Consider the following 27511-nt stretch of genomic DNA (forward strand, 5'->3'; position numbering starts at 1 on the left):
TCCAGCGTCCGGCTGCCTTCAGCTGTGCGCCCCCCCCCCCCCATGCTGTTCTAAAAGCCGCTTCCCACTGGGCTGCCGGGAGCCGGTCCATCCTTGCTGTTTCAAGGGACCTGGCATATATGGCATACTGTTCTTTAATGTTTGCTCACCTTGGCACTATGTGTTTTAACCAAGGTCACCTCTCTGAGAAAGGTTGTTTCCCCAGGTAGGGATTTTCCCCTGAAGTTAGGGAGGGAATAAAACCCCTCAACTAAGTGCCAGGCGGGTAATTAATCACTTTAACTACGAACAATCATGCTTAAGCTACATAATCTTTACTCCCTGGAATGGAGATAAGAAACGCCCTCACCTTTGGAATAGAGATTGATAGGACTGGAATCAACTGGTATAAATACAGATGTAACAAGACAACAGGACACAGAACCTACAGACAGAAGAATTTCACTGGAGAGAACATGGCAAAAGATCCTGGACAGAACCTAGACACAGAACCTAGAGACAGAAGAACTTCGCTGGAGAGAACATGGCAAAAGATCCTGGACAGAACCTAGACACAGAACCTAGAGACAGAAGAACTTCGCTGGAGAGAACATGGCAAAAGATCCTGGACAGAACCTGGCTACAGAACTTGGCTGGAGAATATAGACAGAACCTGGCTGAAGAACCTAGAGACAGAACCTGGCTACAGAACCTGGATAGAACATGGCAAGAGAATCTGACTAGAACCTGGTGACTGAACCTGGCTGGAGAACCTGGAGAACCTGGCTGGAGAACCTAGCAAGAGAACATGGACACAGAACCTGGCTGGAGATCCTAACCAGAACTTCGCTGGAGATCCTGACCAGAACTTGGCTAGAGATCCTGGCTAGGCTGCTGACCAACTGAACGCTGTCTCCGTGTCATTCCTTCTTCGCAGACTCCGTCCACACCTTTGTGGACCCCTGGACCTGCTGGGGTTGGACCCCAGCACTCGGGGTCCCTGTCTCCCCGCCTTCAGGAGCCCCAGACCTGTGACCCCAGGCCCCGAGCGTGCCTGAGCCACCTGGAGGCGTCAGAGCACAGCTGACGGCTTCCCCGTGTCCATTTCAGCAGCCTGCAGGGCGGGGCCAGGAGTCTGCATTTATTTCTCTCTCTTTTGTTAATCCTTCCTGGAGGACATTTTCTCATTGATTTTTAGAGAAAGTGGAAGTGGGGGGGGGAAGCCCGGCCAGGCCAGTGTCACCTTCAGGATCTCTCAGAGAGAGAGAGAGAGAGAGAGAGAGAGAGAGAGAGAGAGAGGCAGAGGATTTTGAAATGCCCTTTCCTGGGCATCACAGCTGAAACACTGGCCCTGTCGGCCGTGCACCACGTCATGTGACATATTGTCAAGGCCTGATGTCTCGAATCGCTACCACAGGTTTTGTTTTCCGATAGTTCTCTCCCTCTGTGTATGTCCAGTTATACAGATCAGGAGGGAAGAGAATGAAGTGAGGCCGACAGACCTTCTGCAAATATAGAAGTACTTTTATTGCATAGACCGTGGCTACGTGGTCTGGGGGGACGGGCACGTTTGACTTCGCACAAATTACAGCTTGGAAGGTTGGCCAATGGAGGGAGGAAATGACAGGAGGGAAGGAGGGTGGACGAGAAATCAAACCGGAATCACATAACCTGGAGAGCCCCCGGGGTGCGCACGGGGCCTGGGGCACAGCTTTTCCGCTGAGGGACGAACGGACGGACGGACGGGACAGTCATGGCCGCGTGCCGGGTCCCACAGTCTCTGGAAGCGGCTTCTCTCTGGCAGGAGCAGGATGGATTTCCACGGGCGATCGGGGAATCCTCGAGGGTGGTGGTCAGTTTCTGGCGGCCGTGCCGTGGCTTCCTGAGCCGGAACCACACGTGGACGGGCGGGGCGGGTCGAGGACGCACCGAGGTCCTCCCACGGGGCCCCGTGTGTGGGAGGCGGGGAGCCCCGGGAGGGCCGCTTTCACAGTACAGGGGGCCTGCCCGCCGCCGCGGTCCTCGCCCACAGAGGGCAGGCGCCCCCGAGCTGTGCAGGTGTCGCCGATGGAAACCCAAGTTTTGTACCTGGGACGGGCCGCTGGCCGCCCTGCGGGGCCTCACAAAGTTCATCGCCCGTGTGTCCCCGTGTGCGGAGCCCGCGGGCAGCACCAAGGCCACCGAGTGGCTCCCGGGAATTAGCGACCACAGAAATTAGCACCAGACATTCGGGACCGAGGACCACCTGCTACGGGGACCCTGCAGACAAGGCGGGAGCCTCTCGCTCTGCGTGTGTTTTCAAATCACAGGACACAACCGGACGGGGTCACAGGTCTTGGGGGGTGTGCCTCGGGGCCCCGCGGGAAGGGAGGGACGGCATTTATCGCAGCATCCTTGGTAGAAACCCGGACTGTGGAGGACGGGGGGAGGGAGGCCCGGCCAGGCCAGCGTCGCCTTCAGGATCTCCAGACAGTTAGCACCACAGAGAGAGAGATAAGCACCGAGTTTCACTTAGCGACCGTCCACAGAACACGCGGCCTCCTGCCCCGGACGCGCCCACTCGGGGTGGGTGGGGGGCATAGGGGGTTGCCGAGCCCGCCTTTCACCCAAAGAGCCTGCCAGGAAGGCAGCGGGTAAATGCCTGCTCCCTCCCCATGGGAAAGCCCAGAGCTGATGAGACACCAAGGGCCGGTCTGAGTAGGGCCCACATGTGGCGGCGGGAACCCTCGCTGTTCTGGGCAGATTTCCAATCGCTGCACCTGCTCCTGCAGGGCGGGGCGGGGGGGGCTCCCGGGTCTGGCCAGAGGGATTGCATCCAGCCCGGGCACACACCCCCCCCCGCCCCGCCCCGCCCGCCCCGTCCCCGTCTCCCGTGGGACTGAGCTGGGCTTGCCTACGTGGCTGAAAGTCGGGGACACTGAACGGTTATGACAACACAGTACACACATGGACGCCATCACACACAGCACCTGGGACCGTGGGCGGCACGGGAACGGCTGGCAGCGGGCCCTGAGCGAGCGGCCCGGGCTCCGCGGCTCCGACTCCCGCGGGGCGCGCCTGGGAACGTTGTGGCAGGGCAGGGGAACGCACATCTTCAAGTGGAATTTAAAAATGTCCTCTCCAAACCCCGCAGGCCCCCCGCCCGCCCCAGCCCCACGAAGGCTCCACGGCGAGGTCGGCGCGGTCGCGTGTAGACGGAACCGCTGGAGACGGCGGCGGGGCGGCCCGGCGCCTGGGGGGCATCGGGGTCATGTGATTCGGCTCTGAGGTGGGGGCACGGCTCTTCCCTTCGCTCTCTCTGGTTTGGGGTGCGGCCTGGCGGGGTGCCGGGCGCGGATGAGGTCGGGGATGGGACGAGGGGCCTTCGCTGTCCAGGACACCCCCAGGCGGCGCGCTGAGGTCACGAGGTTGGTCGCAGGGTCGGCGCGGCTCTAGCCCAGGAAGCAAGCCGGCCCCACCTCAAATCCGAACTTCTGGGCCGCCTCCCCGAAGTCATTGAACATGATGTCTACGACGGGCAGCTGCTCGACCTTGGGCGTGTCGATCTCCAGCACCGTCTTCTGGTAGCCTTTCCGGGTCTGGCGGGGGGAGCAGGGGCGTCAGGCCGCGCAGCCTCTAGGGGTGGCCCCTGACCCACCACACCCGCCCGGTCCCCCCATGTCCCATCCAGCCCCCTCCATAGCCGGGAGCCGGGAGCCGGGAGCTGGGAGCCGGGAATGGGGCTGGGACGGGGCCCGCAGCCATTCGGACCCACCTCGTCCCTGCCAGGCAGGCACCCCCTCACCCCATAGGTTCCCCCCAAGGAGGTCTCACCGGGACTGTGGGCTCCACCCACACCAGGGGCCCTTGTTAAAAACTCAGCACCCATGGTGGCACCAGCAGGCTGGCTGCACCCACAAGAGCAAGAAGAGGAGGGGCCTGGGTAAACAGGCACGGGGGCGCGGGCAGCTCAGGAGAGTGATCTGCACCTCCCCATCGGCAAGTTCTGTTTGGCGTCACCAGGTCCCCGCCATTTCATGGGCTGACTCTGCCCTGGCACCATGGTGGCATGGGCGGGGCCACACACGGGGTCCCTTTAGGCCGTGGGAGCCGGGAAGCTCAAAGCCAGAGTCCCGGCTCGGGCCGGCCCTGCCTCTCCGTTCTGCCTCTTCATCTCCCGTCACAGCGCGGCCCCTGCCAGCGGCTGTCTGTCAGAAACAGTCCCAGGAGCGGGTCCACCGGGCTCAGCTCCAGCCCAATGCGGTTCCCAGCTCCTTCTAGGCGAGTGGGGTGCCTGGGGCGCCCTGGGAGCAGGTGCCACGGTTAGCTTCCCGGCGGGAGGCAGAGAAGTGGGACATTTTCCTTCTGCCCCGTCCCCCCTCCCGGCCTCCCAGGAGCAGCTGGGGGTGCATGTCAGGAGCAGGAAGGGCCTCCTGGGCGCAGGGCGGGCTCTGGCCCTGCCAGGGGTGGAGCCGCCCTGGCCTGTGCCCGTGGGATCTGGCCTGGGGGGCAGCGGGCAGGGCCTCGGAACAGGCAGTGTGGAGGGCAGGGATCCGAGGACACAGCTCAGAGCCTACGTGCAGACCCGAGGGGCTGACCCTCCGCGAGGAACCCCGCCTGGCTCTTGGGGGCCACACGTGGGTGTGGAGCAGGGCCAGCATCCCGGCCCAGAGGCCAAGAAGAAAATGAGAACCCAGCCCTGACCGGCCGTGCGGCCTGCGCTAGCCTGTCGCCTCCTGGGCCTGTCACCCCTCCCCCGCGGAGGCACGGGGTCCGGGGAGCTGCCCTAACGCGGGCGGGGCTGCCGGGGATCCACAGCCAGTGGTTGCTGTCATCGCCCCGCGTCTGTAGGCCGTCCCAGCACAGCCACGGCCTCGGAAGCAAACCCAGTCTCCGCTCGGCCCATTCCGAACGGACCTGCCTAAGCAGAGGGCCCGGCCTCCGAGTGGACGTCACATGGGAGGGGCTTGTGCCCTGGGCTCCCGGCCCTTCCCAGCCTCGCCACCCTCCCCACCCGCCCTCCCTCCCTGCCCTCTCCCCCTCCCCCCCACCGGCCCTCCTTCCTGGCCCTCTGTGGGGCGGCCAGGGTCAGCCACGTGCTCAGAGCAGCAGCCAGGGGGCACTCCTCATTTGGGCTCCCAGGGCCCCGGCACCCAGCTCAGGGCCTGGCCCAGGGTCCGTGCCCAGGAAATGGGTGTGGACTGAAGGAACTGCTCCAGGCACCTAGTCCCACCCCGAGGCGGCGCCCACGCAATGCTCACCGCGCAGCCGTCCACCAGGGCGTGGATGTACGGGCTGTTGTCGTAGGACATCTCCTCGTCGTTGGAGCCCAGGAAGCGCATGGCCTTGTCGTAGCTGCCCGTGGCCGCGTCCTGCCAGGCCACCGACTGGTAGCAGTTGTAGGTGACGTTCTGGTTGGCGGAGGCGCTGAGCAGGCGCAGGAACGTCATCTGGACCACACCCACGGGGCTGCCCTCGGCGTCCACGTAGGACAGCTGTGGGGGGACAGGAGGAGGGCGCTCAGCTGAGGGGGCACAGGTGCTGACGCAGCCCCTGGGACAACGCTCACGGAGGCGCCTTCACCCGCGGGCCCTCTCCTCCGCAGCGTGAGGCACACCAGGGCGCCGCCTGACGACCGCCACTTGCCCCGTCGAGGCCGGCACACGGGCTCTGTGGGGTCCATGAGCCACACCTCACTTTTTCAGGAACCTAAGTAACCCCCCACTTCTGTGCCCGGCCCCATCCTGCAGGGCTCCATGCACGTGCCTCCTCCTCCAGGAAGCCCCTCTGGGTTAGGTGCCTCACCCTCACCTTGGCCTGTCTCAGCGTCCACCTCCCCCGCAGGGGTGTGGGGCGTAGGCGCCCGGGGCTGGGCAGGCAGCCCTTTCTGGACCTCTCTGTCTGTGCCCCGAGGCAGCCAAAGGCTCATTAGGTTCCGTTCATGGGGAACACCCTGTGCTGAGGGCCAGTGATGGGCGAGGCCTGCCCAGGGGGCCTGAGAATGCAGCCAGAGGGCCTGGCCCCGGGACCGCCCGGGCCAGCAGGAAGCCCGGCCCCGGGAGGGTCACGGCCGTACGGCCAAGAGCTGGGAGGTGGGGTGACCGGGCGCCCTCTTGGAGCCGCAGGGGTGCCCTGGGATGTCCCCGCCCCCGCCGGGCACGGAATCCAGGGCAGACAGAGGGGCCCTTCAGCCGCGGGTGGTCACTTGCCAGGCTGAACCGGGTGCTCGGGCACCCCTCTCCGTCAGCCAACACAGGGCCAGGGCCAGAGGGTGTGCTGCTCTCTAGGGCCCTCCCCAGTGTCACCAACAGACATCCCCCCGGGGCTCCCCAGCCAGTGGGGTGCGGGCCGGCGCAGGGCGTGGGGCTGGCGACGGGCGTCCGGAGGGAGCAGTCCCTGTCTCTCCACCCCCGCGGGAGCACGGGTCTCTGAGTCTGGGACTCCGCCTGGGGCCGCAGCTGCCTCCTGGCCCTGAGACAGCGCGTCTCTCCTGCCCTCCCTTGGGGAGCCAGGCTCTCCTCGCTCCCACGCCCGCCGAGCGAGGGTGGCATCGTGCGGGCGGAAAAGGCCAGGCTCTGAGCCGCCAGCCCTCCCCAGAGAGGTGCGTGGAACACAGAGAATCCACTGGACTCTGTCCCCGCCACGGATGGTGGGGCCGGCCTGGTGGGCTCCTTCCCGCAGGGCGGGGGCACAGAGCCACCGGCCGGCGCCCCCAGACGTCCCCGGAGGACTTGTGGGGAGGACTGAATACCCACCGTGGCCGGCCATCAGGTGCTCCTCGGGGAAAGGTGACTGACTCGGGAGAGGACGCAGGCGGGGGAGGGGGAGGGGGGAAGGAGGGGGTCGCAGGGAGGCAGCGGGGGCCGGACACGGAGGACCTGCAGCTGCCCAGGGCCGGGGCGGAACCCAGATCCACTGTGACCCCTGCCCTCGTGGACAAGGGCCCTGCACTACCGTCTTCACAGGGCACGGCCGGGTCTGCGGGCCCCAGAGGCCCCTGTTCCCTCGAGGAGGGGCACCTCTCTGTCCTGTCCACTCGCAGGGCCAGAGCCGGACAAGACGAGTGGGCACAACAGGAGCTTCGCCCTGTCCCGCCAGCCTCCACCCGCCAGCCTCAGCCCCGCCAGCCTCGCCTTCTGTCTGTGACACAGGACACTGGCCGAGGTGGGGGCCTGGGGCTGTGGCTGAACGAAGGTCCCGTAATGTCTGGAGGACCCCACTGCCTCCCTGGCTCTGGGCGGCCCCCCGACTCCTGCACCCACCCGGCTGAGCCCCTGGGCACTGGGTCCAGCCCCTGGGCTCCAGGTCCTCCGTGTGCCAGTGGAGAGGGGGTAGGAGAGGGGGAGGAGGGCAGAGCAGATGGGAGGCCAGAGAGGCAGTGACCACGGGCATGGCCAGCTGAGCATGGGCCTGCGGTGTTGGCAAGACCTGGGCGATTGGAAAGGGGCCGTGCGGGCGTGCAGCATCCATCAGCCACAGGCGCCTTGGGGTGGAGGAAGGAAGGGTGTTCAGAGCGTGACCGGGCATAGCGACCTGGAAGGCCCTGCTCCGCGTGCCCGTGGGGGCGTGGCCCATGCCCACGGGAGAGGCTGGGGGTGGGACCGAGGGTGCAGGTCAGGTGGGAAGCCTCCAGCCCAAGAGCTCGCTTCCAGGGAGGAAGCTCCTCCCTCAGGGGCCGTCTGTGGGGACGACTAGACGGAGGCGGGACCACGGGAAGCAGAGGGTCCTCAGGGCGGCACAGGCCACAGCTGGGAGCCCGGCCGTGAACTCGGGAGACGGCGCAGACTCAGGCCAACGCCGCTGAGGCGTCCCGGGTGGGGTGTCCTCTGGGCACCACGGCCACTGGTCTCGCGGGCACAGACCCATCGTCTGTCTCCCAGGGACTAGAAGGCGCCTCACTCTGTTCTTTCAAGGGACACCACGTGTTTTCATTTGGGGGGGAGGTGGTCATTGAAGGCCGCTACCCAAGAGTCGGAACAGACACTGACGTAGCCATTTGGGGCGCATCTGAGACGCCCCAGGCCAGCTCGGCCATCAGAACGGCCTTCGGGCTGGGCAGGGCCCAGCGGACGGGCCCTGGGGAGACCCCAGTGGTCCAGTGACCTGGGACCTGCCCCCAAGACTGAGCAGGAGACCAACCATAAAGAATTTAAAAAAAAAACACAAAGACCGAGCCAGAGTCTGCATCCCGGCAGCGGTGGCTCCGGCGCCCTGAACGCCCTGCAGGACCGGAGCCGCGTGTGCCCCCAGGCTGACGGGAGCGGCCGTGGAGTGGCGGGGTGTCCAGCTGTCGCGTGCCGTGGAGCTTCGGCCAGAGGGGCGGGAGCAGGTGCGGCCCCGGCAGCCGCGGGTCCCATGCAGAGCCGCGAGCCAGGCCGTGCGGCAAGCGGGCGGCGCCGAGGCACTTACCAGCGACCCGCGCTTGAACTGGCTATACCAGGTGGCGGGCTGCTCTTTGGGCCAGCGGGCCATCTTACTCTGGAAGATAGGACACGGGCGCGTTGAGGGCACCGCGGGGCAGGGCTGCCTTACCAGTTTCCCGCGCTTGAATTCACTGAACCAGGAGCCCGGGTTCTCTTTGGGCCAAGAGGTGATTCTGGCCTGAAGGCGGAGCAGGGGGTGCCAAGGGAGAGAAAGAAGGACAGGTTACTCTCTTGCCTGCCGCGGGCGACCCGTCCCGCCCTCCCCCACGGGGGTCGCAGTGTCCGGCCGGGAAGGACTCTGGGGGCGCCTCTGACTGCCCCAGAGCTGAGGCACCTGCATCATGTGCTCAGTTTATCCAGCATCGGGGCCCCTGGTCCTACTCAGTGCCTGCGGCCTGAACGAATGAGTGAACGAATGAGTGAACGAATGAGTCAGTGAATGAATGAGTGAATGAGTGAGTGAATGAACGAGTGAATGAGTGAGTGAACGAATGAATGAGTGAATGAGTGAGTGAACGAATGAATGAGTGAGTGAATGAATGAATGAATGAATGAGTGAGTGAGTGAATGAGTGAGTGAATGAGTGAGTAAATGAATCAATTCCAGTGAGACAGCAGGAGCAACATTGACTGATGGGCTCAGGGAAGGACCTGGTGGCGGGGTGTGGCTCTGTCTGTATGGCCACTACCTGGGACAGGTGGGCAGGGCTCACGGTGACACAGCTGGACCAGCTCGGTGTGAGCAGTGGGTGCGTGTGCTGTGTGTGTGCACGCGTGGGCTCCGTGTGGTGCGTGTGGTGGGGTGCACGCCCTCGGAGGAGTGACCTGGGGAACCCCCTGCAGCACAGCGCCTGTCCCCCTGTGGGAGGGAGGGGCCTCCCTGTGGAGTTCGCAGGGGCCGAGGCCGCAGGGATGCTGTGGAGGCAGGACTGGGCCTGGGGAACGAGTGAGTGAGGGCCCCGCCAGGGGAGCCGTGCGGCCAGCGGGCGGCCGAGGGGCAGAGCCACGGCTGCCGGCGCGTCCACGTGCTGCAGGACAGAGACTGCCGGCCTGTCCCAGTCCACGGGGCGCTGCCTGCGGGTCAGTGTCCCTGCCCCGTGCCCTGCTCTCCTCTGAGCTGGCCTCGGGCAGGAGCGGGACCGGGACCCCCTGGAGGACGAGGGTGTCCAGCCGCCCCGGCCCCTCGGGACGCCCCGCCCTCCTGCTTTGGGGCCCACACCCGTGGCTGTGGGGACCTGCTCAGAGGGCGGCCTCCTCGGGGACAGGACCAGGACCTCGGGCAGGCGCTCGCCTCACCCCAGCTTCTGCCCGACACCCCCACCCTCCTGCGGCCCAGGGGACCAGGCGAGGGTCTCCACCTGCCGGGGCTGTGGCCGGGCCCGTGCCCGAGGCTCCCGCCCGGGGACGCCTGGCTGGCAGCACACGCGCCGAGGAGGAGGGCGGGCGGCGGGTCGCTCAGCACTCCACCGCCGGCTGCCCGGATGCCCCACCAGCCGGGGCCCCCGGGAGCACGTCCTGCCAGCTGACCGGCAGCGAGGCCACTGGCAGAGGACGGGCAGTGACAGGAAGCGTGAGAAGCTGTGCCCTCCCCAGACGCTCCTCCTGGCCTCTGCCCATGGGGGCCCCGGGTGGGCATCTCCTCTCAACCCTCAGGGGCCGCTGCTGGGAGCGCAGGCCCCCCAGGGGTTCAGGTTCTGGGTGTGAGGGCACATAAAAACGGGGTCCTCGCCCAGCCGACGGGGCTCAGGGGTTGAGCGTCGACCTGTGAACCAGGAGGTCACAGTTTGATTCCCCGTCAGGGCACGTGCCCAGGTTGTGGGCTTGATCCCGGGTGTGGGACGAGCAGGAGGCAGTCGATCAATGATTCTCTCATCATTGATGTTTCTCTCTCTCTCTCTCTCTTCCTCTCCCCTCCTCTCTAAAATCAATAAAAGTATTGAAAAATAAAATAAAATAAAATTGAGGTCCTCGCCCTCACTGGTGTGCTCAGTGGTTAGAGCGCGGCCCTCACACCAAAGGGTCTCGGATTGGATTCCTGGTCAAGGGCACGGGTTGCAGGTCCACTCCCGCCCCCGGTTGGGGTGCATGCAGGAGGCAGCCGTTCGATGTTCTCTCTCCCTCTCCCTCGCTCCTTCTCTCCCTCCTCCCTCCTCCCTCCCTCTCCCCCCCCTCTGAAAATCCCCTCGGGCGAGGATTAAAGAACAAGGAGAGGTCCTCAAATTGCCTGTCAGTCAGTGTGGAGCCCAGGTCCTGCATGGGCTTCCGGCCCAGGGCTGACTCCCTGGCTGCAGTGGGGTCTGGGGGGGCCGGAATGGGGGGTGGTGCCCAGGGACCGGGCTGCTCTCTGTAGACAGTGCTTCTGGGCCCTGCGGCCACCAGGGAGCTGAGGCTGCAGCTGCTGACCGCCGGCCGAGTCTGAACCTCATGACAAACCCAGCTTCAAGGACCGGCCACCCTTGTCCCAGGACAGCCAGCCGTCCCAGGGGGACATCGGGAGGGGCTGCCAGGCCCACGCCCAGGGCACTGTGGCCGGCGTCTCCGTGACCTTCCCCACTAGAGGCCTTGTCCTCCTCACCAGTCCCGGGCCCAGCCTCCGACTCACACATGACAGAAAGCAACATACCCGTACACACACACACACACACACACACACACACCCGTTCACACACACATCAGCGTCCCCGCCTGGAGGACAGGCTTTGAGGCCAGAGGTGACTGTGAAGTCGACGCCCACAGATCGCAGCGGGTGAGCCCCGAGGGAAGTTCACCAACCACAGGGCGGACTGCGCTCGGGGACAGCAGCCAAAGCGACGGCGCCCAGAATCAGGGGCCGCCGGCTTCTCCAAGATGCACAGGGGTCCCTGTGCCCCAGGTCCTCCACGGGCTAAGGGTTGGTCTGAGGTCAGAACTGGGGAGTCACTTAGGGAGGGAGGGGACCAGCTGTGGCTGGAACCCCGGCACCAGGGGTGGTGGGGAGACCGGAGCCGGCGTCCATCCACTTCCGAAACCCGGGGCTGCAGCCCTATCTCATCACTAATAACCCCCACTGCCCCTTACGCCACCTCGGGAGCAAACCTCGACGAGAAACCGGCCAGTTTCCATTCCTAAAGCTGCCCCCGTGAGCCCGAGGCGGGCGGCGGGCGGGCGGGCGGGCACTCACCCCCTCGGACTTCTTGTCGGGGAAGACGCACGTGGCCCCCCCGGCCGTGAAGTTGCAGTAAACTTTGAAGGAGTCCCGGGAGCAGCCTTGGTTCGGGTCGACCCAGTATTCGCCTGCGGGGGGGAGGGGGAGTGTGAGGACTGCGCCCGGGGGCCCTGCCGCTGCGCCCTCCCAGCCCCGTGAGCCCGGGCCCGCGCGCCCCACCGTCGGGGAAGTCCGGGTGGCAGAGCTGCAGGTCCTTGCAGGTGCGGGCGGGGTTCTCCTGGGTGCCCAGCGGCCGCTTCATCTGCTCGATCTCCAGCTTGAGCGAGTTGAGCGAGCCGAAGATCTCCTCCATGCCGTCCGCGTAGTCCACGTAGCTCTCGCCCTCCCCGTCGTCCAGCATCTGGCTGGCGTCGATGTTCCGCCGCGCCCTGGACGCCTGGATCGGCAGCGGCTGGATGACCTCGCCCGGGGGGCCCTGGGGTGGGAGAGGGGCGGCCGTGGGTGGGACAGGACGGGGCGGGTGGGCCCAGGGCAGCACATACCTCCATCTCAGTACACATCCTGCCCTCTCCCCTGCCTCTGGAACATTCCACCCGTCTCCGCCGCTGGGCCTTGTCGGCACCGAGCACCTCCCTCCTCGGACCGCATCCGGGTGCCCTGCAGGCCCGGCTCCTGCCCCACCCACCCCGCCCGCTGTCCACTCTGCAGCCAGCCCTCAGCAGCGCGCCCCAGGCTGGTGTTCCCATCTGTCCTCAGCAAGGCTCAAAGCACCCGACGCGGCTGCACACAGTGGGGCTGCAGGAGGCTGGCAAGGCCCGAGCCTTGTGTTCCTGGGGCTGCATCAGGCATCCAGAGGCTGCGCTGCCAAAGGGGACGCTGCCTGCACCTTAAGGCCTTGTCTACTGCGCCCACCCCACACGCACACACACGCACAGGCATGCACACATGCGCACACATATGCACACACAGGCATGCACACACACAGGCATGCACACATGTGCACACATATGCGCACACAGGCATGCACACATGTGCACACATACGCGCACACGGGCATGCACACATACGCACACATATGCACACACAGGGTTGCACACATGCGCACACATATGCACACACAGGGATGCACACATATGCACACGCACAGGCATGCACACATGCGCACACATATGCACACAGGCATGCACACACGTGCGCACATATGCACACACAGGCATGCACGCATGTGCGCACATATGCACACATGCGCACACATATGCACACACGCACACTTTCTCCTCTCTCCCTCTCTCTCATCTCCTCTCCCTGTCTCTCCCTCTCTGCCTCCCCCAGGGAGCCCACCTGGGTTACATTCCCTTGGCTTCTCCCAGGGACAGGCCCACCCTGCCACTGTCACGCTCCATAAGGTTGGTTTGGAAATTGAGCGGCACAGACATATCTTCCCACGGCGCCCTCGGCGCTAGGGGAACCCCCACCCCCACGTGCACGTCCTCAGGCTGCTCACCGGTGGGCCGGGGGGTCCTGGGTGACCTGCCTCACCCTTCGGGCCAGTGGGACCCTGGTGGGGGGAGAAGAACCAACTCTGACCACGGGGGCCTGCGGGGACCCGGACTCCCTGGGGTCCCTGACAGACCGTGTGGAGGACGGGGCAGGTCTAACATGCAGGGAGGTGACAGCTCCCCTCGCCCTCCACCACCCCCGAGATGGGAGCTAGGGGGACCAGGTCCTTCCTGCTGGGCAGAGACACAGCCACCCCTCAGGCTGGAGTGAGCTCAGGACAGGACAGTAGGGGAGCAGCGCGACCCATGTGAGCCAGGGGAGCGCGGGGCCCAGGGTGGGACGCATGCAGAGTGCACACCCCCCCCCCCGGGTGACAGGGACCCTGCAGGGTGCACACCCCCCCTGGGTGACGGGGTCCCTGCAGGGTGCACACCCGCCCCGGGTGACGGGGCCCCTGCAGGGTGCACCCCCCCCCCCCCGGTGATGGGGCCCCTGCAGGGTGCACACACACCACCACCCCCGGGTGACGGGGCCCCTGCAGGGTGCACACACACCACCACCCCCGGGTGACGGGGCCCCTGCAGGGTGCACACCACTTACCGAGGAGCCCTTAGCACCTTTGGGACCGGGAGGACCCTGTGGAGAGGGGGCGGAGCATTAGCGAGCAGGAGGCCCCTTCACCCCTGGGCACCCACCTTTGACACCAGTCCCTTTGGGCCGGGGCTGGTCTTCACCCCTTCTTGCATCCGTGTCCCCCTTCCAGGAGCCTACACTGGACTCATGGACTGGGAGGTGAGGAGGGTGGGGGTGGCTGGTGCTCACCACAGCGGTGGGGAATGTCCTGTCCACCAGGGTCGGCCTCCCAACCCCCCTCAGCCGGAATCACATGCAGACAGTGGAGGGAGAGGAAGAGGGCGAGCTGGCCCAGACCCTGGCGCAGTGCCCTCCGGCCCGCAGGCAGCCGCAGCCCGCCAGTCCCGCATCAGCCGGGGGCCCCTGGGCCATGGGGACCCAGGCCCTGGCCCAGGTGGTGCGGAGGCTGATGGGGATGGGCAGACACAGGCTCCAGGCCAAGGGGAATGACTTTAAAGGACTGGGTATTGCCCGACTGGGTGGATCAGTGGTTGAGCACTGACCTATGAACCAGGAGGTCACGGTTCGATTCCCGGTCAGAGCACAGGCCCGGGTTGCGGGCTCCATCCCCAGTGTGGGGTGTGCAGGAGGCAGCCGATCCATGATTCTCTCTCATCATTGATGATTCTATCTCTCTCCCTCTCCCTTCCTCTCTCTGAAATCAATAAAAAATATATTTAAAATTTAAAAAAAAGTTGAAACAATCATTAAAAAAATAAATCCTGGCCAAAACCGGTTTGGCTCAGTGGATAGAGCGTCGGCCTGCAGACTGAAAGGTCCCAGGTTTGATTCCGGTCAAGGGCATGTACCTGGGTTGCGGGCACATCCCCAGTGGGAGGTGTGCAGGAGGCAGCTGATCGATGTTTCTCTCTCATCGATGTTTCTAACTCTCTATCTCTCTCCCTTCCTCTCTGTAAAAAATCAATAAAATATATTTAAAAAAATAAATAAATAAAAAATCAATCAATCAATCAATCCTGGCTGAGCAGCAGCCATGCTCTGTCGCTGGGAACCCCGTGGGAGTGAGGACCCTCGGGACCCCATCCTGGGTTCTCACTGTCCTGACTCCCGAGCTGCACAGGGCCCACGATCAGACTCCCCTCCCTGCTCTCCCAGCAACAACCGGGACCACACCCTCCCAGATACGCACCGGCAGGCCTGGGGGGCCCGGGGGGCCGAGGGGGCCGGAAGGACCAGTGATCCCCTGTGAGGAGCAGAAAATGCAGTTATCAGGACGAGGGGGTACAGAGCCCCGTTCCCGCCCACACAGCATGTCCAGGCCACGCCCACATCTCCCCTCCCGCTGCCCTCTGACCCTGAGCCCCTCCATGTGGAGCCTGGGGCCTGACTCCAGCCAGGAGGCCGGCCGGCCGTCCCCAGGTCCCCAGGTCCCCAGGCTGAGAATCGCCCACCACCTCCTGCAGAGAGGTGGCGGGAATGTCTGCCCGTGCGGCCACCGCGCTGTGGGCAGGGCGCGGGCCGCAGTCAGGGCCGCCGCTGGGTTCCGGCCGCTCCCGTCTGCACTGGAGGGCCAGCGGCTGCCTCCGTCCTGGCCTTAGCGCCTGCCCGGGGCACAGAGAGCCCACGGGTCCTGATGCCCTTGCCCCCAGGCGCTGGCTGGGGCCGCATCACCCACCTGCTCTCCCTTGGGGCCGGAGGAGCCCTGCGGGCCGGGGAGGCCGCGGTCGCCCTTCTCGCCCTGCTCGCCCGGAGGCCCGATGAGTCCGATCAGGCCTGGGTGACCCTGTGGGAACGAAGGCGTGAGGGCAGCGGCCGTGGCAGAGCCTCGGGTCCCACGGGGGGCAGTGAGACGGGCAGCACGCCACAGGTGCCACGCCACGCCACACCACGGCACGGGTGTCCACACCACACCACATCACGCCACGCCATACCACAGGCACCACCAGCTGACGTCTCCTGAATGGAAAGAAACCCCGAGTGCAGTTGAGGGGCACGGCCGCAGGTCTGACGTGGAAAAACCCTAAGAGAATGTCCCAGACCCAGGCCAGGGGTCGGGGCTCCTGAGGGATCCTGTCCAGGCGCCTCCTGCCCGTTTCCATGGTGAACACACGTGGGACAGCACCGGGCGGGCGGCGTGACAGGCTCTCGCGGACACAGTCGCTACAGTCACGGTTTTGTTTCTAAAGGATCAATCCTCTGCATAGGTTCGGTGAGACTGCTTGCTTTCTATGAGCCGCAGATGGTTCTGGAAGGGCTCCTCCAGCTTTCGCAGTGTTAGGGGGCGGGGTGGGTATGAGGGTGAAAGAGGAAGACCCCCACGCCCCTCCCTCTACACAGTCACTGGGCTCATGAGTGAGCTTGACATCCTATCTAATAAAAGAGAAACATGGTAATTGGCGTACGACCGCTACCCTTCCCATTGGCTAATCAGCGAGATATGCAAATTAACTGCCAGCCAAGATGGCGGCCAGCAGCCAGGCAGCTTGAAACTAATATGAGGCTTGCTTGCTTCAGTGACGGAGGACTCCAACGTTCCCCGCCTGCGGCTGCAGGCCTCTGACCTGCACTCTAAGCAACTATGTAGCAAATATAGAAGCTAAACAAAACCCCAGAAACCTGCTTTAGTCCGCCGGCTTCAGCCAGCAGGATCACAACATTGTAAGCAAAGGCCAGAAACCTACTTTCAGCAGCGGAGGCCTAAGAGCTGGAGCCAAGCCTCAGAGCTAAAGCTGGCTCAGAATAAAAAAAGAAAAAAAGGAGCGGTTGGGAGCTTCAGTCACCCCCAGCCTGAAAACAGCCCTCAGCCCCTCACCCAGGCTGGCCAGGCACCCCAGTGGGGACCCCACCCTAAAGGGTGTGTGACCAGCTGCAAACAGCCATCATCCCCTCACCCAGGCTGGCCAGGCACCCCAGTGGGGACCCCCGCCCTGATCCAGGACACCCTTAAGGGCAAACCAGCCGGCCCCCACTCGTGCACCAGGCCTCTACCCTATATAGTGAAAGGGTAATATGCCTCCCAGCACCGGGATCAGCGGAGCCGCGAGGCCTCCCGGCACCGAGATCAGCGTGACAGGGGGCAGCGCCCAAACCCCCTGATTGCCCTGCAGCTCTGTGTGTGACAGGGGGTAGGGCCACAACCTCCCTATCCACCCTGCTCTGTGCATGACGGGGGATGGCGCCCCAACCCCCTGATCAGCCCTGCTCTGTGCCTGATAGGGGGGAGCTCCCCAACCCCCTGATCGGCCCTGCTCTGTGTGTGACAGGGTGCGGCGCCCCAACAGCCCCCCCCCCCCCACGGGCCCTGCTCTGTGTGTGACGGGGTAGAGCCATAACCTCCCCATTGGCCCTGCCCTGAGTGTGAGAGTGGCGGCGCCCCAACCCTCTGATCGGCCCTGCTCTGTGGGTGATAGAGGGCGGCGCCCCAACCCTCTGATCGGCCCTGCTCTGTGGGTGATAGAGGGCGGCGCCCCAACCCTCTGATGGGCCCTGCTCTGTGTGTGACAGGGTACAGAGCCCCAACCCTCCTGATGGGCCCTGCTCTGTGAGTGACAGGGGGCAGTGCCCCAAACCCCTGATTGGTCCTGCTCTGTGCGTGACAGGGTACAGAGCCCCAACCCTCCTGATGGGCCCTGCTCTGTGAGTGACAGGGGGCAGTGCCCCAACCCCCTGATTGGCCCTGCTCTGTGCGTGACAGGGTACAGAGCCCCAACCCTCCTGATTGGCCCTGCTCTGTGCATGACAGAGGGCAGTGCCCCAACCCCCTGATTGGCCCTGCTCTGTGCGTGACAGGGGGTGGCGCCGCAACCTCCCCATCGACCCTGCCTTGAGTGTGACAGGGTACAGAGCCCCAACCCTCCTGATGGGCCCTGCTCTGTGAGTGACAGGGGGCAGTGCCCCAACCCTCCTGATGGGCCCTGCTCTGTGAGTGACAGGGGGCAGTGCCCCAACCCCCTGATTGGCCCTGCTCTGTGCATGACAGGGGGTGGCGCCGCAACCTCCCCATCGACCCTGCCTTGAGTGTGACAGGGGACAGTGCCCCAACCCCCCAATCGGCCCTACCCTGGCGTGACTGAGGGTGGCATTACAACCTCCCGATCGCCCTGCTCTGTGCATGACAGGGGGCAGCGCCCCAACTCCCCAATCGGCCCTGCTCTGAGCCCAACCAGGGGCTGCACCTAGGGATTGGGCCTGCCCTCTGCCACCCGGGAGCAGGCCTAAGCCAGCAGGTCGTTATCTCCCGAGGGGTCCCAGACTGCGAGAGGGCACAGGCCGGGCTGAGGGATCCCCCTCCCCCACAAGTGCACAAATTTTTGTGCACCGGGCCTCTAGTTTACAAATAAAAGAATGTTCGCCCAGAAAACCACTCCTGATGGGAGGGCATGAGGCGCTGCCCCCCCCCCCCACGTCCTGTGAGGGAGCCGGAGACGGCGTCCCCGCGAGCGTCTGCTCCTCGTACCCCGATGCCCTTCACTGAGCCCTCTGTGCCCTGGGGGCCGTGTCTCCCACCAGCACAGCTTTGCTTTCCAAGTCGCCACCTCCCAGCTGCCCACCCCAGGCTCTGGCGGGCGAGGGTGCAGGCTTGTTGCCTTTGCAGCCACGGAGTGTGAGGGGCCCCGGGTCACGACCCTGTGGCCCCCTTACCTTTTCCCCTTTGGGGCCAGAGTCTCCTTTGAGGCCGGGGAGTCCTGGGGGGCCCTGCGGGAGGAGGGGAGGGTCAGGTTCTCTCCCAATCCCGCCTCCACCACTGCCGGGGGCTCCCCGGGGCGTTACTCACCATGGGCCCGGGCGGGCCATCGGGGCCTGGGGATCCCGGGAGACCTTGTTCACCCTGAAACACAGCCAGCTCCGTGTGAGCACCCCTGTGCCCGCCCCCGTGCCAGCTCCCCTCCCCCATGCCCGCACCCGTGCCAGCTCCCCTCCCCCTTGCCCACCCCCGTGCCAGCTCTCCTCCCCCCTGCCTGCCCCCGTGCCCACGCCACCCCCTGCCAGGCCTCCTGTCACTCACCACAGGGCCGGGGATCCCCCGCAGGCCATCGGGCCCGGGCTTCCCAGGGGCCCCCTGGGGGCCGATGGGGCCAGTCTTCCCAGGAGGACCCTCCAAGCCGGCTTCGCCCTGCAGGCGGCAAGAAGAACACATGGGCCCATGCAGGGTGCTGGTCACCCGGCCCGGAGCACTGCTCAGACCTGAACACCTCCAGATAGCCCGTGGGGGGGGGCTATTTTCCATGTTCCTATGGAAGCCGCCTGGCCTTCCTCCATCTCACAGCCAGCTGGGCTCCCAGCCCCAGGGGTCACGCCAGCTACTGCGATTCCGGCAGCTACGGCGGCCCCACGCGTGTGCTGGCTGCAGTAGGGCCCACATCCCGCCCTCTCCGCCCTCGGGGGCAGCGTCATGGCTGAGGTGGCCCCGGCCGGACCCAGGCCCGAGGCCGAGGCCGCACAGCGCTGGGCCTGGCGGGACAGACTCTGGTGCCAGGACCCTGCACCCAGCACCCCAACCACCACCGAGCCGCCCTACTGGGGAGGCTGATGGCCCAGCCCAGGCACAGTGAGGGCCCGCCCCCGGGCTTTCCCACACCACCCAGGCCGCCTCCTCCCCGACCCCCGGCAGGCGAGGGCTCCTGACCTTGGCTCCTTTCTCGCCCTGTCGGCCTTCAGGGCCTGTGGGCCCCGGGGGACCCTAGAGCAGCAAGAGAAACACGATGAGGGAGGAGTTGGCTGCGGGTCCCAGGGAGCAGGGTCTGCAGGGGGACAGGCCTGGGCGGGGAGGGGCATGGGGGTCGTCCCTGGGCCCCTGGCCAGCGGGATGCAGGACCCAGATGCAGCCAGAGTGACTCCGGCCTGGAGCAGGTCCCAGGTCAGCGTGAGGCGCCCTGGCTGCTGTGAGTGCGGGGGGCCTGGCTGCTGTGAGGGGGGCTCTGGGTGCTGTGAGTGCGGGGGGCCTGGCTGCTGTGAGTGCGGGGGGCCTGGCTGCTGTGAGGGGGGCTCTGGGTGCTGTGAGTGTGGGGGCTCTGGGTGCTGTGAGTGAGGGGGGCCTGGCTGCTGTGAGGGGGGCTCTGGGTGCTGTGAGTGTGGGGGCTCTGGCTGCTGTGAGTGCGGGGGGCCTGGCTGCTGTGAGGGGGGCTCTGGGTGCTGTGAGTGAGGGGGGCTCTGGGTGCTGTGAGTGAGGGGGGCTCTGGGTGCTGTGAGGGGGGCCTGGGTGCTGTGAGTGAGGGGGGCCTGGCTGCTGTGAGGGGGGCTCTGGGTGCTGTGAGGGGGGCTCTGGGTGCTGTGAGTGAGGGGGGCTCTGGGTGCTGTGAGTGAGGGGGGCCTGGCTGCTGTGAGGGGGGCTCTGGGTGCTGTGAGTGAGGGGGGCCTGGCTGCTGTGAGGGGGGCCTGGGTGCTGTGAGGGGGGCCTGGGTGCTGTGAGTGAGGGGGGCCTGGCTGCTGTGAGGGGGGCTCTGGGTGCTGTGAGTGAGGGGGGCCTGGGTGCTGTGAGGGGGGCCTGGGTGCTGTGAGTGCGGGGGCTCTGGGTGCTGTGAGTGAGGGGGGCCTGGGTGCTGTGAGTGAGGGGGGCCTGGGTGCTGTGAGGGGGGCCTGGGTGCTGTGAGTGAGGGGGCTCTGGGTGCTGTGAGGGGGGCCTGGGTGCTGTGAGTGAGGGGGCTCTGGGTGCTGTGAGGGGGGCCTGGGTGCTGTGAGGGGGGCCTGGCTGCAGTGAGGGGGGCCTGGGTGCTGTGAGTGAGGGGGGCCTGGCTGCAGTAAGGGGGGCTCTGGGTGCTGTGAGGGGGGCACCCTCTCTGGGTTCCACACCCCGCAGCTCAGTTTCTGCAGCTGCAGCAGCAAAAGGCCGATCACTGAATGTGCACGAACCGCCTGGGGCCTGTGCTGCCTCTCAGAGGCCTGGCCCGGGGAGGGGGAGCCCAGCCTTGGGGTGATTATCTCCCCGTCAGCCATCACGCTGGCGTCAGCACTGGGCCCTCCTCAGAGGCAGGTCTGAGGCTCCATGACGCGCGGGAAGCCGAGGGGAGGACATGCTTCGCAGAAGCACTTTCCGGCCAGCGCTCGCTCAGCGCCCGGCCCGCCCGGAGGGGGAGGGGGAGGGGGAGGGGAGCTGCATGCGGACGTGGCCGGAGAGGCCGCGCAGAGTCCTTTACCCGTTTTCCTGGAGGCCCGGACGGACCCGGTTCACCAGTGGGGCCCGGGGATCCCTGGAGTCAGAGAGAGAACAGGGCTGAGTCGGGTGCGGAGGCGCGGCAGGGCCGGGCTGGGCTCGGGCCGGAAGAACACGCTGAGCCCGTGTCCTGGGCAGCCCAACCCTGACCCCCATCTCGGGGGCTGATGGACCCGGCCCCCTTACCTCACTCCCCTCACCCCCCATCCCGCTCCCCGGACCCTAGTGACGGGCTCGCCGCCTGTGAGCGTGGCCTGCTGGACGCGGACGCACAGGGAGGACAGTGTCTCCGTGAGGGCGCCGGGCGGGAGGGGGAGCTGCGGGGACCCAGGCACTGACGGCGCCATCGCAGGGACTCAGCGGGAAACAGCGTCTCAAACCCTCCGCGCAGGGCAGGAGGCAGCCTCCGTGCGAGCTCAGCCAGGGGCGGACTGGAGAGCCCCTCCCAGGAGGGACAGGACCCAGCCCAGCAGGAACAGCCGCCCTGCCCTGGCCGGTTGCTCAGTGGGTAGCACATCGGCCAGCGGACTGAAGGGTCCCGGGTTCGATTCCCGGTCGGGGCACAGGCCCAGGTTGTGGGCTCGATCCCCGGGGGGATGTGCAGGAGGCAGCCGATCTGTGATTCTCTCATCACTGATGTTTCTGTCTCCCCGCTCCCTCCCTCTCTGACATCAATAAATTAAAAAATAGAGCAGGCGACCCCTGAGCGTGGGCGGCTCTGGGCAGGTGACGGGCTCCCTCCTGGGAAGGGCCATGCTCTCCAGCCCCGACGGGGGGGGGGGGCCACGGCCCCTGCACCGTCAGGAACCAACGGCACCAGCCGACTGGGTTTGGGTTTTGGTCAGAAATGGACAAAGCGTCCGGCCGGCGGGGCTCAGTGGTTGAGCATCGACCTGTGGACCAGGAGGTCACGGTTCGATTCCCGGCCAGGGCACAGGCCCGGGCTGCAGGCTCGATCCCCAGTGGGGGGCGTGCGGGAGGCAGCTGATGGATGTTTCTCCTTCACATCAATGTTTCTCTCTCTCTCCCTTCCTGTCTTTCTAAAATCAATAAAAACTTATTTTTTTAAAAAAGAAAGAAATGAAGCCGAAACTGGTTTTGCTCAGTGGATAGAGCGTCGGCCTGCGGACTGAAGGGTCCCAGGTTCGATTCCGGTCAAGGGCATGTACCTGGGTTGCGGGCACATCCCCACTGGGGGGGCGTGCAGGAGGCGGCTGATTGATGTTTCTCTCTCATCGATGTTTCTAACTCTCTATCTCTCTCCCTTCCTCTCTGTAGAAAATCAATAAAATATATTTAAAAAAATAAAGAAAGAAAGAAAGAAATGAACAAAGCAAGTTGCAAATCCCAAGAACCCAGACGCCCGTCACCGTGACCCCAAAAGTCACGGCGCACTCACCGTCTGCCCGGCCTCGCCGTCGTCCCCTTTGTCACCAGGGGGACCATCCTGACCCTGTGGGGACGAAAGCAAATTCCTTCAGCCTCCGGACGGCACCCAAGTCACGTCCCCCAAATCCAAGCCCATCGGGTCGGGGGGACACAGCGCGCTCAAAGCTGGGGACCGCGTCTGCATCTGACCCAGATGCAGGCCCCTTGGGAGGGCACCGTGCCCCACGGGGAGCTCACGAATAACCCCCCGGAAAGAAAGCACGGGCTGCAGAGGCCGGTCAGCATCGGGGGGACGGACGGCTCAGGGCCTCAAACACCTACCGCGGGGCCGGGCTCTCCGGGGGGACCGGGATCTCCGGGGAAGCCGACGGGGCCCTGAAACGGAGAAAGCCGCGTGCAGGCCCTCAGCCCTGGCCGAGGGCACCCGGCCCGCCAGCGCCGCGTGAAGGCCGCCCCGCCCCCGCCCCGCCCCTGGAACAGCCTGCGCCTCTGAGGCCGCCGTGCCCTTCGCCCCGGGAGCCCTTCCTGGGCATCGTCCGAGTCCCACACGAGCCTGGGGCGGGCGGCCAGAGCCTGCCCCCTCGCTCCCCGGAGGCCGTCCCTCCCTCTGAGCTCCTGGCTGGAACCTGGCTTCTCGCACATGCAGCTCAGGAGCCGCCCTGACGCTGAGCCAGGCGGCAGCAGGAGGGGGCGTGGGCACGTGGGCACGGCGCCCTCCCAGCCCGCCCTCTGCCCGCTCAGCTCCGCTGCCTGGACTCGGGGTCGGGGTGAGAACCTCCAGGCGCTTCCCGGGACCCGCCGCAGGATGATGGAGGGGCTTCGGACCAGAGCCCCTGCCCAGCCTCGGGCGCGGGCGCCGCTGCGGCTCAGCTACTCACGGGGCTGCCTTTGGGGCCATCGTCGCCGGGCGGGCCTTTGGGTCCAGGGGGTCCAGCAGCACCAGAAGGGCCCGCCTCGCCCTTCTCCCCCCTCTCGCCTTTGGGTCCCTGCAGGGAAGGCCGCGCCATGAGCCCAGGGTGAGGCGCTGGCCCGCGGGGCCCTGGGTGGCACACAGTCCCCGCCACTCCCCGGCTCAGTGGGCCTGATGGGGGGTGGGGGCTGGGCCTCAGGGGCTGGGCAGCTCCCCAAGGAGCCACTGGCTTTCTGGGGCCTCGGAGGCTGCAACTGCCTCTGGGGGAGGGACCGGCCTGGACCAGACGGTGGGCAGCATGGACCCTGAGGGGCCCCTTCTCTGGGGTTCATGGGGCGGGGGGGAGCCGCTGGGGGCCCCTTCTCTGGGGTTCATGGGGCGGGGGGGGAGCAGCTGGATGCCAAGGAGACCTCTGCCCACCAGCCGCCTCCTGGGCCCCAAGGAACCCCCGCAGCCCAAGGGAGTTCACGTCTGACCGCAGGGGTCTGAGCAGTCCCTCTCGGGGCTGCGGAGGGGACACTGCCCACAGTTACCGCAGCCCGTGGAAGGGCCCGGAACACCACGGCCACCCAGCCACCGGCAGCCGCCAGTCACATGTGCTAACATCTGTCTGCACACCCACACACATGCACATACATGCACATGGGTGCACACATGCACACGAACATCTACACACGCACACACGTGCGCACTCTTTTTTGCAGCGCCCGTGAGGGAGGCACAAGAGGACCCATGGCTCCGATTCCTGGATTGGAAACCGAGGCAGAGCGGGAGCTCCCCCCCCCCACGCCCCCCCCCCCCCGTGCACGGTGCCCCCCAGCCACTCACTCACCGGGGGGCCCCCTTCTCCGGGAAGGCCAGGCTCTCCAGCTTCGCCAGGCTCGCCCTGAGGAGGAAACGCGGTCACGTGGGGCCGAGAGCAATGGCCCCAACACCCGTGTTCTTCACACACACGCGCACACACGCGCACACACGTGCACACGCGCGCACGCCCTCAGGGGACACAGTGACGCGGGGGCAGAGTCACCTTCTCTCCCACGGCTCCAGGGTTGCCTATTCCTCCGGGGGGGCCTTGTGGCCCGTCAGCACCTGGCGCTCCAGACGGTCCTCGGGGGCCGGGGGGGCCGGGGGGGCCCTAGGAGAAGGAGGGCATCGGACACGGACAAATGCCGACTTGGCCGCAATCGAAGCCGGCCGCCGCCCGGTCCCGCACACTTACCATCTGGCCCACGTCGCCCGTCTCGCCCTTCTCGCCCGGAGGCCCCGGCAGACCCTGCGAACAGGAGGGGGCTGAGCAGGGCAGCACGCCCGGCCCGCACCCCCGGCGACCGGCTCCCAGCACCGCCCGACCGGGCAGGGGCCTCGGGATGTGCGTCTAAGCGCAGCGCTAAACACGGGGACACCCTGCGCTCTGGGCCCGAGTCGGCCCAGGAAAGAATGAGAGGAACGGGCGAAGGATGGACACAGGCTCACTGCGACCCCCCAAACAGGAGACCTGCCAGCCGACGGCGGCGGAGGGTGCGGGTTCATCAGGCACTGCCACGCCGGACACGACGCAGTGACCACACCCCCCGGCCTCAGGGACACAGCGACCACACCCCACGGCCTCAGGGACGCAGCGACCACACCCCACGGCCTCAGGGACACAGCGACCACACCCCACGGCCTCAGGGACACAGCGACCACACCCCACGGCCTCAGGGACAAAGGCACCACTACGCCTTCAGAGAATATTCCGTGGCAGCAACACGACACGGACGTGCAAGGAAGGGGGCAGCTGGGTCCAGACTCCCCCCACGCACGACGGGATTCTGCTTTGCAGAAACCAAATAAAGTCACCGTGTGCATCTGTGTGTGACACGCACACGCGGAAGGCGTGGCTGTGACATGTGCCCCGTGTGTACAGCTGGCGCTCCCAGTGTGTGCTGAGAGGTCACTGCTGTTTCCGTACAATTGCCAGCACTTTCCAATGTTCCTACTACGGCCACGGAAGTCAGTGTCACGGCTTAATGTCGGTGCGGGCACCTCTGGGAGTGTGGGACCTTGCAGCCATTCCAGTGCATGGGAGCCCCGGCGGCCCCTGCAGCCAGCCTTGGTTCCCCCATTCTCACAATGACAGAGGGGAGGGGAGGGGAGGCGGGGATGGGGAGGGAGGCAGGGCGGGGCAGGGCAGGGAGACAGCAGAGCGCAGGCACGGAAGTGGACCCCACCATCCACACTCCCCAGTTACCTGCAGCCCCACGGGTCCAGGGGGCCCGGGGAAACCTCTGGGGCCTTCGTCACCCTTCTGCCCGAAAAGGCCCTGCTGGCCCCGGGGCCCCGGCTCTCCATCCGCTCCCTGTGGGGACACGAAGGGCGGGGTGAGGACTGCCTCCTGCTGCCCACAGCGGAGGGGTTGTGGGGTCTGAGCAGCCGGGGATGCAGATACTCACCGAGGGGCCCGGCTGCCCGATGGGGCCTTGAGGACCCGTGGGCCCCGGCGGACCCTGTGGGAACAGACAGACACAGTTGCTTCCGGAGCCACAGCTGCGGCCCCGGGAGAGGCCGGCAGAGCAGGCGGGGCGTCCGGGTCATCAGCTCCGTCCCCGCCGCGTGGGCCTTACCTGCTCTCCTTTGTCCCCCTTGCTCCCCTTCTGCCCCGGCTCCCCGATCTCTCCCTGTGGGAAGGGGTGGGAGATCCGTCAGCCCCAAACCATTCGGGTCTGATCTGCTCCCCGAGATTCATTTATCTTGGCGACTACGAGTAACCGCCTCTCCACAGGGTTCCCAGGGGAACCGCTTCCCTGTGTTTTTATTTCCTGTTTAATATGAGAGTTGAAAGCGACGAGGCCCCATCTGACGCTACACAGAACCTGAGCCGATTGGAAAAGGCGGTGAAATCCCAACGAAAACATTTACTCCGCTTGTCAGGGTGTCTGACAGCAGCGACACCTCGATTCTACGCTTGCAGAGAGCCACCCCGTCCCCCAGGTCCCCCGTGGGCGGCTGGCTCCACCACGGACACGCGGCACCGTCTGCAGCGAGCTGACCCCTCGGCAATGTCACCGGGGGTGTGGCACGTGGAATGTTAAGCGGAAGAGCTGAACCCGGCGTCTTCATTAAACAGTGTATCAGCTGCCAGCGCCACAGCACAGCGTGGGATCAATGTATCAGCTGCCAGCGCTGGCCATGGTCACAGCACCGATCAGAAGCCGTGGCCCTAGCGAGTGGGCGGCTAATCCTTCCAGGGCGGTCGTGACCCAGCCGCCGAGTGAAGCTCAGTGAACGGGTGGAATCGGGACTCGGTTCGGGGCATGAACTTCCCGCTCGCTGCCCCCCGCGGCCTGGACCCGACGCGAGAGGGAAGCTGGCCCCAAGCTCCCGCGAGCTCGTTAATAAATTATAATATCGATGAGGCCGTCTCATACATGAAAGGGCGCTTTGATCTCGCTTATCACCACCCGCGCGTGAGCTATTCCGAAACCACCCATGGGCTCGGAGGGAGGGCGCGGTCGCCCTGCCCTGGAGCCTGTGTCTAAAGTGGCCGCCTGCTCCGGCCTCCGGGCACTGGCCAGCGGCCAGCACCACTCGGGGCAGGAGGGGCCTCGGCTCTCCTTACCTTATCGCCATCTTCTCCGGGGGGGCCCACAGGGCCGGCCGGGCCGGGGAGCCCCACCGGACCCTGGAGGCCATCGCGACCAGCGGGGCCTTGTGGGCCTTTCTCGCCCTGAAGAGGAGAGAAGACCCACCGTCACACGCAGCTCGTCAGCTCCGCCCCGGGAGGCCCCGGGCAGGGCGGTGCCCCGTCCCAATGGACTTCAGCCAGACCGCTGAGGCCCACCCTCACCACCGCTCCCAAGCAGCACTGCCCCATCCTTGGGGGGTCTGCTTCCACAGCGGGGAAACTGAGGCACCCATGGTGAGCAGCAGAGCCTGGATCCAAAGCCGGCCCAGCAGTCCCCGTGCGGGAGCCCCTAAGCCTGGGACCGGGACAGCTGAGTCCCAGCCTCGCCAACTTCACTAGCCTCGGTTCTCTGCCAACACCCTCCCCGCCAATCACGCATGCACACACTCACGCACATTACACACATGTGCACACACTCACACACATTACACACATGTGCACACCCACCCACACGGCACACACATGCACACACACATTACACACGTGTGCGCGCACACATTACACACATGTGCACACCCACCCACACACTCACACTCACACTCACACGGCACACACTCACACACATTACACACATGTGCACACCCACCCACACTCACACGGCACACACATGCACACACACATTACACACATGTGCACACCCACCCACACTCACACTCACACTCACACGGCACACACTCACACACATTACACACATGTGCACACCCACCCACACTCACACTCACACGGCACACACATGCACACACACATTACACAGTGTCGGGTCTAAATGCCACCAGCCC

At 65.8% G+C, this 27511-nt stretch overlaps 1 protein-coding gene across 2 annotated transcripts in view; it reads right to left on the bottom strand.

Moving 5' to 3' along the window:
* Positions 1-1482: 1482 nt before the first annotated feature.
* COL5A1 (collagen type V alpha 1 chain) overlaps positions 1483-27511 on the bottom strand; it is a 97178-nt gene continuing 71149 nt past the window's right edge. Inside the window, exons 43-66 of one of the 2 annotated variants that reach the window (XM_036329171.1) lie at positions 26667-26774; positions 25672-25725; positions 25501-25554; positions 25299-25406; positions 24288-24341; positions 24096-24203; positions 23901-23954; positions 23037-23144; positions 22480-22533; positions 22169-22222; positions 20753-20806; positions 19246-19299; positions 18625-18732; positions 18394-18447; positions 18261-18314; positions 15295-15402; positions 14809-14862; positions 13626-13661; positions 13030-13083; positions 11745-12000; positions 11541-11653; positions 8368-8436; positions 5220-5453; positions 1483-3557 (exon numbers count right to left, since the gene is read on the bottom strand). In XM_036329171.1, the coding sequence (XP_036185064.1) occupies positions 3411-3557; positions 5220-5453; positions 8368-8436; positions 11541-11653; positions 11745-12000; positions 13030-13083; positions 13626-13661; positions 14809-14862; positions 15295-15402; positions 18261-18314; positions 18394-18447; positions 18625-18732; positions 19246-19299; positions 20753-20806; positions 22169-22222; positions 22480-22533; positions 23037-23144; positions 23901-23954; positions 24096-24203; positions 24288-24341; positions 25299-25406; positions 25501-25554; positions 25672-25725; positions 26667-26774 (2151 nt within the window). In that variant the 3' untranslated portion in view covers positions 1483-3410. Of the gene's footprint in view, positions 3558-5219; positions 5454-8367; positions 8437-8490; positions 8560-11540; positions 11654-11744; positions 12001-13029; positions 13084-13625; positions 13662-14808; positions 14863-15294; positions 15403-18260; positions 18315-18393; positions 18448-18624; positions 18733-19245; positions 19300-20752; positions 20807-22168; positions 22223-22479; positions 22534-23036; positions 23145-23900; positions 23955-24095; positions 24204-24287; positions 24342-25298; positions 25407-25500; positions 25555-25671; positions 25726-26666; positions 26775-27511 lie in introns of both variants that reach the window. The other variant, XM_036329169.1, reaches the window with a different exon arrangement.

The sequence above is a fragment of the Myotis myotis genome, unplaced genomic scaffold (genome assembly GCF_014108235.1).
Source record: "Myotis myotis isolate mMyoMyo1 unplaced genomic scaffold, mMyoMyo1.p scaffold_m19_p_12, whole genome shotgun sequence".
NCBI classification, from domain to species: domain Eukaryota; kingdom Metazoa; phylum Chordata; class Mammalia; order Chiroptera; family Vespertilionidae; genus Myotis; species Myotis myotis.